Source organism: Syngnathus floridae, chromosome 5 (genome assembly GCF_059516105.1).
Source record: "Syngnathus floridae isolate MCC-2025c chromosome 5, RoL_Sflo_1.0, whole genome shotgun sequence".
Classification (NCBI taxonomy): Eukaryota; Metazoa; Chordata; class Actinopteri; order Syngnathiformes; family Syngnathidae; genus Syngnathus; species Syngnathus floridae.
The window spans coordinates 1182124-1199834 of record NC_142417.1 but is presented as its reverse complement, the minus strand read 5'-3'; the positions used below and the strand labels follow the sequence as shown (position 1 = coordinate 1199834).

Sequence of the window (17711 nt, the reverse complement as noted above, 5' to 3'; positions counted from 1 at the left end):
TACGTAACAATCAAATTAATTTTAAAAAAAAAGTCAGCACAAACTAGAGTTCTTCTAAATGATCATTTTATTTTTGCCATCCACGTCAGTTACTAAATTTAATAGTTATTACAGTTTGAGTTCCATTTGTATCGAAATATGCAGTAGAAAAAACAGAATCAGAGATGCCAATAGTCGAGCTGAGCAGTAGAAAATGAAGCCTGTAACTTGATCGGGCAGATGTCACATCAAGTATAAATGTCATTTAACAGAGACGATGGCAACTGGAAACAAAAAGTACAAGCATAATATGATGTCCTATTTACAAAGCGCACAAAATTAAAAAAGAACTCAAACAGGAAGTCAGGACCCGACAGATGCTGAATCCTGATGAATCAGTCGATGTGACGTGTTGTATTAGCACCCGTATCTTCAACATGGCCCAGCGTCCGACATAAACTCAGGCTCGTGAGCCAAAAACACCAACAAAAGAATGGCATTCGTGAACGTTGACATTTGCTTATCTCAGCTCTGATAGTAAATAGTCATTAGTGCACTGAAATATCTCGTTTGGCCTTGCTCAGGAGTAAAAGGGCAAGTAAACCATCAACAATGGAACCAGAAATGGCAAGCAGGCAAGAGCGTGAAAGTAAATAACAAACGAGACCTGGAACACTGAGCTATGACATAAGTTATTGTTCAAAGACATGCTTGGTGAGTTAGGAGGTGTGGTGTTCATTCAGTCTCTGTTTAGATATACTAAGGAAAAAAAAAAGCTGTTCATTTTCAAGGTTTGAATATAAATAGAATGCAGGCACCATTCTAGGCCTAGATGGGCATTAGTGGTATATAATTCCATCGTATCAAAAAAAGTAAATCTTTTCTATCATTTATATAAGCGACATCTTTAATATGAACTCTGGATATGGACTCTTTAACATCCTAAAATCGAGAAGAGACTGTTAGACCCGGCAGACTTCTTCTACTTCTGCATAGTGATGCTAATCTGAGCGTAACACAACATTGCATGATAAACTTTAACATAAAAAACTACGATTAGAGGAGGTGATGCAATCAAGTGTGAGATCTTTGCAATATATTCTACTAAATATTTGGCAACACTCAACGGCACAGCTGTTTGTACCACACAGTTCTTCAGTGACAGTTGATATGTGCAAATATACACAAACGTACTGCAATAATAATAATACAAAATAATAAGTGAATATCAGTTGGATGGGAGAGTGCAGTCCAGTTTGGATCAAGGCTGTAAGTGAGAAGGTCAGCATCCTTGTGGCCTGGTCTGAGGTCTCCGTTAATAAGCGAGGACTGCGTTCTTCGTAAAAGGCAGCAAAAATGTCACGTACGCACTTGTCCACGGGCTTTTCGTCACACAGTCTGCTCTCTCTTGCATGAGCATACTGTGGCAATGTGCAATTATGCAACATGTAAAAAAAAAAAAAAAAAAAAAAGAAAAAAAACTCAAAAGCTAAAAAACAATAGGGTTTTAGTTTGTATATTGTTCAAGGTTCACAGTTGCGCTGGAGTGGATGGGACTGAACTGGAGCTCCGAGCACCAATCATTCTACCACCAACACTTCCACTGAGGCAAAAAATTGCCGGCATCTCAGCAAAAAAAAAAACAGCCATGATAATCACAACAGAACAAAACCAGCCACCGATGTTTTCTCCGTTTCGTCTTCTACAAGTTGACCAGCTCGTGTGCGACAAACTGCTTGAGTCTCTCCAGGTACTGTCCGTAGAGTTCCACGTCGTTGTGCCCCGCCCCTTCCACCCACAGCGGCTCGACGGGGCGCTGGCAGCGCTCGTAGAGCGCCAGGCCGTGGGAAAAGTCGATGACCTCGTCGTCCGTGCCGTGGATCACCAAGACCGGGGAGGTCACCTTTGAGATCTTGTCAATACTACGGAGGGAAAGGTTAAACACGCAATTATAAAGCAGAGCAATTATTGATTCAAAAGATCACGGAGGGTTGGACAAAACAAAAAACAACAGAAGCTTTCAAGATGTTTGTGTTTCTTGTTTTAAACGACATCCTACTACTCTGATGACGCTATTTAAACAGAGGGCACTGATCTGCCAACAGATACACACCCAGAAACCAAATCGGGGTGTAGCTCACAGACCAAAACAAAAACGTGGCTCTGTTAAAGTCACCGCTGTATTTTTGAGTCTCCGCCCCCCGATCCCATTTATCTGTGGACTCACTTGGGAAAGGCGTCAAAGCAGTACGTTTTCTTGGTGTCGGGGAAGGCCACTCTCATGCCGGAGGTAAGCGGGGAGTGCAGGATCACTGCGGCACTCTCGTAGCGAGAGGCAAGGTCCACAGAAGGCACGGTGCCAATGCTCTGGCCGTACACAATGACGTTTTCTGGACGGATGCCGTACCTGCGAGAAGAAACATATTTGCGGTTCAATCATGTTTGCTCTGCTGCATATAATGGCGGCTGTCCAAATTGGCCATCTGATCCAAAAAAACAAACAGCTTGGTGGCCAAGCGTGTGTGTGTTGCTATATTTTGGATGTGGCTTTAAAGGTTGAGGACAGACACTCATTTTTAATGGCAGCCTTTCGAATTAAGATAAGGTGCTCCATGAGACAACACACACAAGCACACGCCTGCAGGTCAAATAACTTACTCACTCATGACTCAGCGGTAGCTGCCTCCTAAATCAAGCAGACAATCGTTCGATGACGCTAAGGTACTTTTGTAAAACCAACTCAGTAGGGGAAGAGCAGAAGGAGCTAAATCGACAACACCAACGCTGGATTGGTTGCACGAGAAAATCAAAGTGAGCCAGGGCAAAACAAAGGCAACAGGAGACATTCCTCTGATGATTATTGCGAACGTGACACACTCCAGTGAGAGTCAGCTGACTACTCCAAATCCAGCCTGAGAAGACTGCCTGGCTGGCGAGCTCGCTGTTTCTACACAGCTCTGCATGTGATACCTGACTGCGGTTAACCAAGCACCGCTTAAGGAGTTTGTACAGTACGAGAAAATGCTGTCAACAAAATGAAAATACTGAAAAGAGTAAAAGAAAGAAATAAAAAAAGGCTGCTCACTGTTGACATCACAAGCCAGATGTTGCGGCCTTGTACATGAGAGAGAACACATGAACACCCGCTGCGCCTCACATTTACAGCTCCAAAGTGGATTAAGACAAGCCGAAAACACGTGCACACTCAAAGTGCACCAGATCTAACATAAGCTCAGGAACACATTCTTCAGATTTGACAAAACACACACACACTCAAGTAAATCCAAATGCAATTGTCATGAAAGAAAACGGTGCTAATAATAGCACGATGCGAATGAGATGAGTGAAACGTCCGTTTTTTTTCCATGATGGATGGACGAGTACCGATACTAGCAAGCGATATTTAAGGCAAACAAAGTCTGCCATTTGTCCGAAACCGTAACGGTGGCGTGTACAGCTCCGCCCTCGTCATCAGCTGACTTTCGGCACACAGGGGTGTAGCAACCGACGCAAACGATCTTAAGTCATGACTCATCTTTCAAAATCCGGTAAAGCATTTGCAAACATGAAATATTAAAGTCATGTCGAGGGATGTAAATGGTTTGCTTTGTGCAGGACAGTCATCTGGTAGCCCCTTTCAGCGTTCGAACTTCTCAAAGGTCGTTGACCCTTGTACTCATGATATGTACGTATATTCCCTCAAGGCATCGGTGACATGATTCTCGAGAGCTTATTTATGATGAACCTTTTGTCATGGCGCAGTAAGTGATTATCTTATCTTGTGCTTATCAGGGGGTTGCCAGTATCACTGCATAATATCCCTCACCGCAACCACGTTTCAATATTGTAGGGCGAGCCGGGCCCGCCTCCTTATCAGGTAACATACGTCATGTTATATCGGCATAATCAAAAAGGGGGACGCGACACAAAAACGCAACAGATAAAGTACGTTGTCGTCCGTCTTGGCTTTTGCGCAGCTCGAAAAGCAGCTGCACTTGTGTGAAGTCGGCAGCGCGGCCGTTGCACATTTCCAGCAAGCCTTCAATTTGCTTTGTAGACTTGAGGCTTGCCGTGCCATAGTGGGTCGTGCGACCATGGTTACAGCCCTCCCCCACAGCCCTCATCAATTTTCTCTTGACACAGATCCGATCTTTTATGCCTCGCATCCTCCCTCGTTCCTCGACTCTTGAAAGCCTACTGCTTGTTTGCCCAGGAGAGGAAAGCAAGTATAGCAAATAAAAGGATATTTTTAGGACATCCTCAACATGTGCATTACACACGGATTAGTCATGTGTGTTTGATTACCTGGTAAGAAACCTTCTGTCCAGTGTCTTTTTATTCATCTCCTGGAGTGGCCATTTTGTCACTTGCTGATGATTGAAAATGACATCACAGTTGCTAAACCGTGATTGGTTAACACCTGAGCCCTTAGGTACTGTGATGTCATTTTCAGTCAACAGCAAGTGGCAAAATGGCCACCCCCTGATAAGGATAAAAACAATCAAATGTATGTTGCGTTAATATCCGAGGAACACATTTTGACGACCAGTCCGCAACCCATCCGCGATGGCTCCATGAGCCACATTTGATTCCCGAGTCACGACCAAACGTCTAATAGAAAAGAGTCAGATTTAGAATCCATACGCTGGTGGCCCAGGAAGTGAGTTGCTGTTGGTTTGTTTTTCTTGGCCACAGTGTGGGAAGGCCTGGGTCTGAATGCTTATTGGAAAGCCGTTGCTAGGCTACCACTGGATATTAGACTGGCAGGTTTGACTGCTGGCCCGCCTCCATCACAGAGGGCAAGGAAAATGATACCACACACACACACACACAATACAACATGTTACACTTTGCAGTACGATTTTGTCAGTTTGAATCCTTAGTATGATAATCAGGACTTTTGTGCTTGAGTTTGTTGACGCAACAACTGAACCGCTCCCTGCTCAGGTGAAAGAACCTCCTGTCCAGTGACTAATAAAACCACAAACAGAAGCAGATTGTGCGTGACGCAATAGTGGAGCTCGCACATTGTATTAAGAGTACCTGGCACCGCTCAACCAAACGTTACACTCGCTGACTGCGGATAAGAAGCAAAGACAGAACTTAGAAGAGAAGCGGAATAGAATGTGGTTGCTTCAGAAGGCAGCGCCAGACAAGACCGCTGTCTGGATTTTGGGATGTTTACATCGGAGTTTAGAAAGGCTAGAAGTGAGTAACTATCCTAGAAAACGAAATCTCAATTGTAAGACACATATTTAGTGTGCCACTGATAGTGAAGAGAACGTATTCTCTGATATCAAACCCTTTTGAGCTGAAGCTGGCCGTTTGTTTATCTTATAGCAGGAAACACATAGAACATTAGCACCCCCCCTCCTCATCCAAATAAACAAAGGAGTGCACAAAATGTTTGACGTAATGATCACACATCAGATTGAAAGAAAAGAAGGAGCCGAGACTAAAGAACACCTTAACTTTCTTCTTTTTTTGGTACATTTCAGCATACAGTACTCACCCACTCACACCAACACAAGCGGCCAGTATGATCCTACAAACCACGTTTCACTCGTCAGCTGCACTGTTCCTCACAAGCAGCCCTCAACAACGTATCCTTTAACAAATTGTGTCATTAAAACCCAATTATAGTGATGCTCTGACTTTGTGCAAGATATTAGCGTTTTTAAAAGCATTATCACAGAACATTTGTTTTTTTTTTGGTTTGTTTGGTCATTTGATAAAATGCAATTGCACATCCACTCCAGTAGGTGGCAGTGGCGCTCATTGTCAACTCGGCGGAATTTTGATACAGCGCTCCAATCGGTAAACTGCTAACACTAACATGCATGTGTGAATTTGACGTCACCTTACCGTGAGCGGAGTGCATGCCAGGCGGCGTCTACGTCAGCATACAAGTTCTTCTCTGACGGTTTCCCAGAACTGGCGCCGTAACCGGAGTAATCGTAGGAGAACACGTTGCAGTTGATCCGGGAACCCAGACCAATGTAGAAGCTGCTCATCTGGCCCAAGTCCACTGCATTTCCGTGGGAGAACAAGAGCGTGTAGCGGGCGCTGGGCGAACAGCGGACGAACATGCACGCGATCCGGTTGCCCCGGGAAGTGCGCGTCATGAAGCACTCGATGGCTTCCTTCTCGCGGGACGAGTACTGCCAGTCGGCGCGTTCAGACAGATGCAACGTCCACCGGCTGCCGCTCTCGTCGCACATCATACTGTAGGTGGGCTCTGGGGGCAGGAAGGCCAGCTTGGCCGTGATCTTGCTGGGACACGGCGGGCAGCAGAAGAGGCAACAAAGCTCGCTAAAGGATAGGTGGTTCATCCTTGGAGAAATAAGAACCATTTGGCTTAGTATGTTTCATGCAGCAATTTTAAATGACCGACAGCACTGGAAGCATTTTTTTTTTTTTTTTTTAAATCTTTTTTTTTTTTTCGCTGACATCATGTCCACTCTAATTCCACTGTCCTTTTGTCAACTCGACAACGGTGCAATTCAAAGAATATGAGGTTGTTTGTGCTTCTGCGCTTCACTGCATGTCTCAGATGGGAGAGAAAGCTTTTCTATAACATTTGCCAAATGCCTTCAGGCCAATGCTTGTCCCACAATCATGTGAGCACCCCCCCCCCTAAAACACACACACATTTTTTTGGCCTTATCATGCAAAAACTATTAACTGGCCACAACATTTTGAGGTGAGGTTAAAAAAATATTAGAAACACCTCTTAGTATGATGACTGATGCCTTTTTTTGCAGGCTATCTTAGAGTGAAATGAGAAAAACATTTAGTTGGACATTATCCCATGGTGGAGAAAAGTAATCAGTGAGTACACTGAGGTTTTCCTTACTGTGTGAGGCATCTTGTTTTACAAATTGGTTAGTACTATAAAAATCAATGTGTGCTTTGATCCCTCCTTGTTTGCTTGTGGTGCCGATTATCACGTAAAAAAATGATCACTTTACAACACTGATGAGCTCTTGATAGCTCCAGCAGGCAGTGATCTCAAATTATAATTGGTAATGAACCAGAGCCTATTGACTCACACTTAAATGGGAGGTTTGCATAGAAGGTGGAGGGGTGCTGTTGCATTTTAATTACACAGAAGTAGTCTGCATTGATTTTAATTGAACAGAACCTCATTAAGGTCCAATGCTATGGTCTAGTGAAGGCTCCAATGGCATCTCGATGCAGCTTAATACGTTGTTAGTTTTTACATTTAGCCCACCATTTAGTCCATCGGGTGGGCACAACAAAAAACGAGCCCTGCGAGTGGTGCATTGCCGGCTGGCTGGCTGGTTACTCTAAAATGGTGGGAAAGGCAGCAGTGAGCGAGCTTGCACCGATTCTTTAAACTGGTTGGTTGAGGTTGCAGTGACTCGTCAATGGTTGTAATTAGCGATACACACCTATATGCATGAGTGGGTGGGTGAGTGTGTGTGTTTTCTTTTGACTTCATTTTAATAAACTCAAGATATGAGAATGTCGCTCTGTGACATTACCTGGATGTCTGTTGTGTTTCCCTTCCAGTCTTCAAATGATACCTTTGGCTTTGTTATTGTCGTCAAGCCAATGAATTGTTCTTCTTTTTCTAGACGACGGGAAGATGTGATGGGAAGATGTGTGGAAATGTTATTCTCCTAAAGACAGAGTATCCCCTCGATGCTGATCGTCGTCTTGTTGTTGATTGGCGATGTTGTGTGGTGAAGTCACTCCCGTTCTAAAGGCTTCGTCCTCCACTTCAGGCAGCTTCCGTGACGGTTCCTTTTCCTCCCTCTGCTCGGTTTCCTCCACATCCGAATGTTAATCAAGTCGAGGAACAAAAAAATCCACACGATTTGAAAGCCACATGGGTGAGAACGAATTAGTCGCTTATATTTGAACTCATTTGTGGTTTGGCATCAGACCGTTTTGGGTATTACCAAGCAGTTGACACCAGTATCACTTGACTCATGAGACATCGCCGGTCAGATTGCTATCTTGCCTCCGAGCGGATAAAGGGCGGTGATTGACAGCTTTGTAAACCAATTGTAGCTGCATTACCACGATACATCCACCAATAGAAAAGCTAGCACGCGCCAATTAGGCGGATCGTCGTCATTGAGTGGTGCTGGATAACATTTTTGATTGACGTTGACAAGAACCAATACCACTGGTGGAACTGTCGACACCACATTTTTTTGACTGATAATTTATGGCTTTTTTATTTTTCATTCTTTACTGTAGTAATTTTTGTTTTTATAGTGAAATGGAAAAATAAAATGCATTAAAGAAAAAAAAAACAAGAACAGTTCAAGTGATCCGCCAGTAGACGGCGAAACATCCGCCCAGTTACTCTCGAATGAAAAGTACTTCCGGGTCAGTTCTCTTTTCGCGTGTGGTTGGGTTGCTAAACTGTACCATGCGTAATTAACTAATAACTAACTACTACTGTACTATGAGTACTCAGAGGGGTAGCGCGTCTCGTTCGCGAGGCCAAAAGTACCAGAATACTGTCGCCTTCAAGAATGACAAATATGGAGCGAGTGTGCAAGTAAAGGTAAGTTTGCCAGACGCCCGAGAAAAAGACCCATACACTTGACTATGCATGCATGCACATATGCTTTTTTAGTGTTTTCAAAATTGTTAGTAGCTTTGTGTAAAATTGTTAACATTTTTTATACGCAGAAGGCGAACTCCAAAATCCACGATGGACTATGTCAACATTGCAAGGGTGTTCTCGAGTGGAAAGTCAAGTACAACAAATATAAATCTCTAACACAGCCTCGGAGATGGTATGTCAATGTACAGATGCTTACCTTCTTTAACTTTAACTTAAACATAAAACAGTAAGCATGTTGATAATTGTATTCGTCTGTAACCTGAAAATGACCCAGCCCCTTAACCTTTTGTGATGCTAACATTTTTGCTATCACAATAATAAAGATGGATCTTTTCCTATTTCAGCGTCAAATGTTCTCAGAAGACTGTAAAGGATGCTTATCATGTCATTTGTAAGCCCTGCTCTCTTCAGCTGGAAATATGCTGCAAGTGCGGGAAAAAAGAGGACATTGTCATCCCGTAAGTATTAACAAATGCATATTTTTTTGATCAATATATGACCATATTTTCTCTCTAGAATTGCAGTGGTGCTATATAACATTTTAGGACCATTACTCACAACAGAAGAATTCAATTATTTATTCTTGATTAGCATTTTATTGTTTGAGGAGACTGCCATCCTGTGGCTGGCTATGAGTTACCTCATACAAGTTACTTTGTTTTGACAGTAGAGGGCGTAATATAGCAGATAAAAGTTGTGGTTTTGAGTCAGAAATTTGAACCCTTTCTATTTGGTTTGGGCAAAATGGGAAACTGTAATTATGTCATCTCACACACACATTTACACCCTGTTGGAACATTCGATACCCCTACCACAGTTTGGGAGCTCATGCTCTCAAGTTACTAGTTGACATGACTGATGATGATGACGATGATGGTGATGATGATATTTTCTCTGCCACTATTATAGAGTCAACTCTCATCTGGACCAAAAAGAAGAGGACAATGGTAGCAAAGAAAAAGGCAAAAAGTGTAAAAAGGACATGGACAATGATGATGACTTTGATGATGATGAAGACTTCAGTGACCCTGAGGATGAAGATGAAGTTAGTCAATCAGTCACAAAGATGACACCGTGCAAGTCTCCTCCGCTTCCAGATGTGTCTCGAGTGAAACTCACATAGTAAATAATTCCACAAGTGGAGTGTTCTCTCATCTCATTTGTTGATAATCGAATGTAGCTTACTTCAAGTCGTCTTACCACAGCCGGTTTGCGCAACACCGGTTCTCATTTTTCTTGCTTTCATATGCAGTCGTTTGCATTTCTGATGCTTTGGCGTGCCAAGGATCCAGCGCCCTTCATCATGTGGCACTGATGCAATTTCTTCCCTTTCCTTCTTCAATTCACTGAAATAGCATCAGATATCACCCTCACACGTCTTTGCATTTGAACGTAGGTTGACCTGCATCGAGCTTGTTCTAACTCAAGGGTCATCAACATTTTTGAAACTGCGAGCAACTACTTTGGAACTCATTCATGCACTCTTTGTGTTATTTCAACGACGCCGCAATGTAGAGAACAGTTTAATATGAATCTGCAACATTTTAGAGCCATATTGGTGACCAATGTTCTACCCTGTGGTAATATTTGAACACGTGTACTAAACATTGGCAAAATTATATAACATGTCACTCATCCACTCACCCAACACTGTGACCAAGATATCCGTTTCCACCTTTTTGCACTTGATAAAGAAATAACAGTCCAGCTGCAAAGGTCACCCTGACAAAATAGATCGCATTACAATTTACTTATCAACTCAATAAACATGAAAGTAAAAGTTTCAAATTATTTATTTTGGTAATTTGTCACAACGACTTGCCATGCGATCAGGGTGTGTAGACTTTTTTTTTTTAATACTTGTGTTTTTCTTTTCAGGGAGGCCCCATTATTACTCAACTTTATTCATATCCTCTTTTTATAGTGAAGCTGGTACGTATCAATGTCATTTCATATACTTCAGAGTGGTAGCTGTGGGAACTAACTGAAAGCAACTTGAAAAATGAGGAAAATATAATTTTCTGGCACCGGACCAACGAGGAAGCAGTGATAGCCTGAGGTAAACTCTTCACGCGGGTGGGATCATTTGATTCCATTTTTGCCAGTTCAGCAACTATGGCTATATCACGACCAATACATCCTGATCCAACTTTCCTCACGACAATGTTTATGTCATGTGACTCTGTAGTCTTCATGTGCATTGCCACTCCACATATTGCGAGTTGTGCTAAAAAATATCATCATTGTACTGCCTAACCTTATAATAAAGGGTTAAAACAGTTCAAGTTAGACAGTAGACACTAGCGTGACATTATGAGGATGATGATGATAACCACACACCAAACATTATTTTACAATAAGACATTCAACTCGGTGGGAAAGGGGGCGATATCTCATGCACGTCGCACTCAAGTGTTTCTGTGCCTAAACCTGAGCAGACCTTAGTATCACCAACACATCAAATGCTTATGTTTGAAAATGGAGGCTGTTCCCCTCGGCACTATAACAGCAAGTACCATACAGTGTATACTATTGGGTTATATGGGACCGCTGCCCCTCGGAAAACCAAAATGTCCTTTTTTGTTACATGTTTACATTCCTTTTTCCCTCCAATCACAAGTGTTGTGCAATTGCCATTTATGTCAGCAGAGTTGTTGCTTTAATCATCTCAAATTAGTTCTCACTGACATTCCTTGACTTCCTTATCCTGTTCTCAATCTTGGTACGGCCATCTCATATCTCATGCAAAAAGTGTTCATTTATGCTTTTTACAAATTAACAATCCACCGAGGGCGAACGTTTTGCAGAATGGGCATTTTAGTCATTCTATTGAGGGCAGTCTGAGGTTGCTAGCTTATGCAAAATATCATTTTTTGTCATTTCCAGTTTTAAAACCCGACGTAAGCTTTGTAATAGCGTCATCATAACAGTGAACGTCGTTCAATTGTGCAAGTGTGCCTTATGCTATGCGCGTTGAATTGGACGCACCCAGATATTCCTCGCCTTCCGATTGGCTGAGCACTCAGGTGCGCCCCCCGCCCCCCTCCTTGCGCTCCTCCCCCCCCCAGCAGACCAGCTCACGTTTCACCGCTTTGTTAAAGGAGACGCACGACCGCCTCAAAGCCGCAGTACGCTGCAGGTGCGCGCGAGTTCGTATCACTGCTCTGAAATTGTGATGGCGAACGCGAAAGGAGCTTCTGCGCGGATGCGCGTCTTCAGGGGCACTTTGATCCATGCAACCCCAGAGGAAGCGGTGAAGATTCTGGAAGATGCACTACTTGGAGTTCAAGCTGATGGAAAGGTCTAGTATTATTATTATTATTATTATTATTATTGTTTCAATTTGACCAACTTGTGGGTATTATTAATTTATAGTATATATTTTATATACGTATATTAAAATTATGTAAATTATATTATTATTATTATTGTTCTTTCAATTTGACCAATTTGTGGGTTATTATTAATTTATATTATATATTTTATATATATTATAATCATGTTAATTATATTGTTATTTTATGGTGTTATGTTGGTATTTTTAATATTAGTTTGAATATTTCTATCGATTGTTGTTATCATTACGGAATCACTATTATATCAGTACTAGCAGTGGTATAAAAATGATAATGGGTGAGCAATGTCTAACAGTCACCAAACTGTGTTTATCGTTACATTATAACAATTCTTTATTCAAGCACCCGTGCAAGCTGTTCCGTTTCAATCATTTGCCAATTACTTAAGGTCCATTTTATCACCAGATCGCCTTTATCGGAGAAGGCAAGGAGCTGGATCGACTCTCTAAAGAATTTGCATTTACTCCATCGTCGGTAACTCACCTGGAAAAACAGTAAGCGTACAAATTGTATATTGCTACGCATACATATGACTCTGTAGACTTCCAAACAGAATCATGCATCTAAAACAACTGCGTACAGCTCTTTTTTTTTTTTTTTTCTGCTCCTCTTATTTATTTATTATTGTTGTGTTATTTATTCATTATTTATTCAGCACGCTTTTGTTGTACTTGTTTACTTGTTTGTCTGTTGTGAGCCTTGTCTTGTCACCGTGGGATAGGGGGGAATGAAATTTCGGTTTCTTTGTGTGTCTTTGGCATGTGGAGAAATTGACAATAAAGCTGACTTTGACTTTGACTTTGACTTTGATATCCGATGCCCTCTTGTTTTGTAGTGAATTCTTCATGCCCGGAATGGTGGATACCCACATCCACGCCCCTCAATACAGCTACGCTGGCACAGCCCTGGACATGCCCTTGCTTGAGTGGCTCAACAAATATACCTTTCCCGTGGAATCACGCTTTAAAGATAAGAGTTTCGCACGGGAGGTCTACACTCAAGTCGTGGTGAGCTCCTCTAAATGTGTATTGAGTATCGGAGTACACTGTACTCGATGAACAGTGGGTGTGTTATGATAAACTGTTTTCCGTAGAAAGTATCACATCCCGTTGTTACACAATCTCGGGGTTTCAACATGTGCAAAACAATTCGTAGAAACTCGATAAAAAAAAACAACCTCTTAATCCCGTAATTGGTTTCGTTTCTTTCTCAGAAAAGAACCCTGAAAAACGGAACAACCACCGCTTGTTATTTTGCAACCATACACACCGACTCATCTCTTTTGTTGGGTCACATTGCAGGTATGAACACTTTTGCACACAGATTTTTTCACGCGGATATTTGCTTTCACGTACAAATTCTTATCATATTTAATAAGCGTGTAAAGTGTTTTTATATTAAGAAAAAGTTGACTTGATTAAACAGGTCATGAGTTGTTGGGTTGGAATCAAAATTTGCATTCTTGCTATGTTTACTTTTGAGCTGGTTCTTGGAAAAATCTCCCTCCTGTAATGCACCCGTGACAGGGAAAGATCACACCTGCTCGAAAAGGAGAATACAGTAGAGGCATTTAGTGGTTGTCACGACATCTCGACACGTACCGCCGGGTGACATATTAACTATCGTCTGCCATCTCAGCTGATGTCAGATTTTTTTTATCTTTTTATCTCGGCTGTTGACCTCTCAGCCGATGTCTGATTTTCTTTCTCTTTCTATTTCAGTTGTTGATGTCTGATTTTCTTTCTCTTTCTCTTTCTTATCATGCTCATGTCCCTTTCTACCTTGTCCTTATCACACAGCCACGGCGAATACAAGCCGCCCGGGTTATTGGCACTTTTACGGTCATTCATCCCACGCAAGTTCGCTGAATCCCCTGACCTTTGTTTCTTGCGTGGGCTGCTATAAACTATGGATCCTTTTTAAATGTTTTTGTTTGATTGCAATATTTGCTTAGCTCCCAACTTTATCTGTCATGTTGTTCATAGTCCAGAGCCTCCCCGTGCGATTATAGCGAGCAATTAAATGTGTTAGGCAAAGTACAAATCACGCTGACACGCCTGAACGGGTATAGGAAACTCGCCTTGATGAGAGGAAGCAGGTGCCTGGACAGACGCTTGGGGCTTGTGTTATGTCATCTGCTGCAGACGTGTGAGAAGAAAATAAACACGTATAAAGCTTTCAACAGTTTTGCACATCTTTGAGTTCCTAGAAACTAGAAAAGTTCCTAGAATTAAAAAAAAACAACACACTTTTTAATGTAGCTTTATTACATAAACAATGTATATTTGCTTTTTGGATTGATTGGTTTTACTGTGTTTAACAAAATCAAAGTAGCCCTTCAATTTTCTTTTTTTTTTTTGAGAAAGTCTGCACACCCCTGAGATAAGGCTTTAAATCACAGGTGATAAAACTCTGGTCCTCGAGGGCTGCTTTTCTGCGCTTTAAATGAAGGCTTTGTATTGACAAGCAACAAAAGTTAGAAAGCATGCAACGGTGGCAAATTGATTTTTTTTTTTTTTAGATGACTTGGGACAGCGAGCCTTGGTGGGCAAGGTGTGCATGGACAGGAATAATTCTGTGAAACATTACAAAGAGACCTCTCAAGAATCTCTGGAGGAAACCCGTCGGTGGGTAGAAAAAAAAATTCATTTGTACATCAATGTGGAGTAAGATGTGAGGATTCACATTTGTGTTTCATCCTTAAGCTTCATCGCTGAGCTCTTGGGGAAGAAGGTGAGTGGAATTTTTCAGAGAAATGCAATGTCAAAGAGCTTTGTTGTCAAGGTCAATCTCACGACATTTTTGACTGACTGATCTCTTGTCAGTATGCTCTGGTGAAGCCCGTGGTAACACCTCGCTTTGTCCTGTCGTGCTCCGGAGCCTTGCTGGGACAACTGGGACAGCTGGCTAAGAATAACAACCTGCATATTCAGGTGAGGTCACCATGCCAACCAAACCTGGTTAGGTCCCCTTGGGAACAGTTGCCGGAGAGATTCAAACCAAAGGGTACCAAAAATGAACATGCAAAAATATACACACCCTGACTTCAAGCTATAAAAGTAACTGCAAATGTCATATTTTTTCACGCATACTCATGACCAGAGTCATATTAGTGAAAATATTGAGGAGGTGAAGATTGTGAAGGAGCTGTTTCCCGATTCGGACTCCTACACGGACGTCTACCACAAACACAACCTTCTTACCGACAAGGTGAGAACAATCGCCGGTTTGGTTTCAAATCATTTTGGGTCGCCTCTTGGTTTATTTTGTTGCGTCTTGGCAGACGGTGATGGCGCACGGTTGCCATCTGAGCGATGAAGAGTTGGCTTTGTTTCGAGAGACAGGAGCTTCTTTGTCTCACTGTCCAAACTCCAACATCTCGTAAGTGCGACTGATTTAGCGCTCAAACTACAATAGACAAAAAGCTCTTCTAATGGTTTGCGACGATTCATCGTCTCAGGTTGTGTAGTGGATTCCTCAATGTCCGGAACGTCCTGAATCATAAAGTCAAGCTCGGCCTCGGAACAGGTGGGAAGGATCAATATTTGGGACCTCCTTTGAACCTTCTTAAAAAGACACTAGCACATTTGAGTCTCTAAGCCTCTGACGGTACGAAAACGTTTTTCTCTGTGCCTACTCGTGTGATCCCTCCATCAGACGTGGCAGGAGGCTACTCAGCCTCCATGCTGGACGCCGTGAGGAGAACCTTGGACACGTCCAAAATTCTGAGCATACAGGACCCGGAACTTGAAACGCTCACCTTTGAGGAGGTGTTCAGGTTGGCGACACTCGGTGGCAGCCAAGGTACAAAACAACGTTCTCGGTTAGTCATCTTGATATTGAAAAGGCTAGCGCTGTTTTTTTTTTTTATGATTATGTGGTATGTCTCTAGCTTTGTCCCTCGATGACCAAATTGGAAACTTCCAAGTGGGAAAAGACTTTGATGCATTGAGAGTGAATGTAGCGGTTCCGGATGGGCCCATTGACTTGATCCAGCTCGAGGAACCAAAGGTGAGCTTGACTGACTCTCGGCTCACGCTTGTCCAGTTTGGTTCTCTGATCCGGTAGATCTAATTGATTTATCAATTTTCCTTTCAGATTATGCTGGAAAAGTTTTTGAATTTGGGTGAGTGACCGGTTACGATTGCTTTACGAGTTATTCCCTTGTGCTTGACGTAACATCCTTCACACGATGCTTTTTGTTCTTGTCGTGCAGGTGACGATAGAAACATCGTGGAGGTTTATGTGGCCGGAAGGAAAGTGGTACCATATCCCAAGAAGCCCCTCTGCGAAATTTAGCATCACTTTGATTGGATGACTTGCAATGTTGCCGATTCTTTCATGATTGATTTTAGAAATGAGTCACATTCAGGCTGTCATTTGATTATTGGTAGCGGGCAAGCTTTGGGATTTATTTGCAGGAGTAATTTGTAGAAGTGCACTGAGCAGTTTGGCAAGACTTTGCAATTTAGCAGCAACTTAATATTTAGCATTTACCGTAAGCAACATTAACTCATCTTGACTGCCTAGGGGTTTCTTTTATATATAATTTTTTGTTGTTGTTGCTGTAAATAAGATCAAAGTATGGCTCTCGAGAAAGTGAAATGCGCAAATGGTTGTGATGATTTAAAGAAAAACAAGCAAAGTGCTTGTGGTGTTGGCAGAGCCACGAGCACGAAGGCAGCTTGACAAAAACAACAAGGCACTTCAGGCTTGATCGTACTTGACGAAAACCACTTACATTTTTTCACATGCTCTTTTTGTTTTGGATATCAAAATTGTGCGGTCTGAAATAATGCATAAAACACAATTTTAGGATTTTACTGTCATTGTTTTAACTGTGGTTTGAAATTTTAAAAGTACATGATTTGTTTTGTGTATAAAATGTTTTGAATATTCCTTACTTGTAGTAAGAATTTTGATGCGTTACTATCAGAGTTTCGGGAAATTTGGATTCAAAAGAAATTGCTAGATTCTAGCTACTGCGTAGTCGCACCCAAAAATTCTCTGACAGATCAAGATGCAGTGATGCCTGTTTTGCTTGTAGAGTGTCAATCATTTGTTTGTGATTGAGCAACTGTTCTTGGAATTAACAATGTATTACAGAACAAGCAGAGACAGAAGCTCTGTTCAGGTTCAGACAACTTTTAGATTGCAGACTCACACTTTCTTCTTTTATATTGTCAGGAAAAGCATTTTTGTAGTCATTCTCTGATAGCTCTAGCCCTTCATGTAATCAGACTATCTTTTGTGTTTAATCCAAATAAGACATTATGGATAATAATAAACAAAAATTATTATTTGACAAGCAGCCACCAGGATTTTTTCCAAATACTTTTTTCATCTAAACTAAATTGTATCCGATTATTTAAATAATCAGGAGAATATTCTAAAAGTATTCGATAGTGACTGCAGCCCTACTTGCAACTAGTTCAAAACCAGTCCAACTATACTCATATTCTGACTGGCGTTCCTAAGGGCTCTGGAAATGACTTCACTTCCTTATCATGGTTGTTTCTTTAGTTAATGTTCAAACCGATTAGAGTGACGACCAACAGGTAAAATCCAAAATCCAACTGATCAGTTCCGAGATCATCATTGACTGTGCAAGCCTGTTGGGCGGAAGAATTTGAATCAATTGGTCAGGTTTCGAGTACTCGGAATTTAAAAATAAAAAACCAAATCATCACAGAAGTAGCCACGTATTTAAAAAATAAATAAATAATAATAATAAAAAAAAAAAACAATCCCAGGCCACGGATCTTATC

At 41.8% G+C, this 17711-nt stretch overlaps 3 protein-coding genes across 3 annotated transcripts; 2 read left to right on the top strand and 1 right to left on the bottom strand.

Moving 5' to 3' along the window:
* Positions 1-49: 49 nt before the first annotated feature.
* Positions 50-7987, bottom strand: abhd17b (abhydrolase domain containing 17B, depalmitoylase). The gene is made up of 4 exons (XM_088376832.1): positions 7488-7987; positions 5845-6312; positions 2207-2386; positions 50-1901 (listed from the first exon to the last, which is right to left on the bottom strand). Exons 2-4 carry the CDS (start codon positions 6309-6311, stop codon positions 1682-1684), a joined length of 867 nt encoding a protein of 288 aa, XP_088232958.1. The 5' UTR covers position 6312; positions 7488-7987; the 3' UTR covers positions 50-1681.
* Positions 7988-8323: 336 nt separating this feature from the next.
* Positions 8324-9730, top strand: c5h9orf85 (chromosome 5 C9orf85 homolog). Its single transcript, XM_088376433.1, has 4 exons — positions 8324-8524; positions 8653-8759; positions 8932-9045; positions 9497-9730. The coding sequence occupies exons 1-4, from the start codon at positions 8423-8425 to the stop codon at positions 9708-9710; spliced, it is 537 nt and encodes a 178-aa protein (XP_088232559.1). The 5' UTR covers positions 8324-8422; the 3' UTR covers positions 9711-9730.
* A 1958-nt stretch (positions 9731-11688) lies between these two features.
* gda (guanine deaminase) lies at positions 11689-17251 on the top strand. Its single transcript, XM_088376432.1, has 14 exons — positions 11689-11888; positions 12349-12437; positions 12779-12950; positions 13157-13244; positions 14465-14570; positions 14649-14676; positions 14769-14876; positions 15046-15153; positions 15227-15324; positions 15404-15471; positions 15601-15747; positions 15836-15954; positions 16042-16069; positions 16160-17251. The coding sequence occupies exons 1-14, from the start codon at positions 11763-11765 to the stop codon at positions 16240-16242; spliced, it is 1368 nt and encodes a 455-aa protein (XP_088232558.1). The 5' UTR covers positions 11689-11762; the 3' UTR covers positions 16243-17251.
* Positions 17252-17711: the final 460 nt, after the last annotated feature.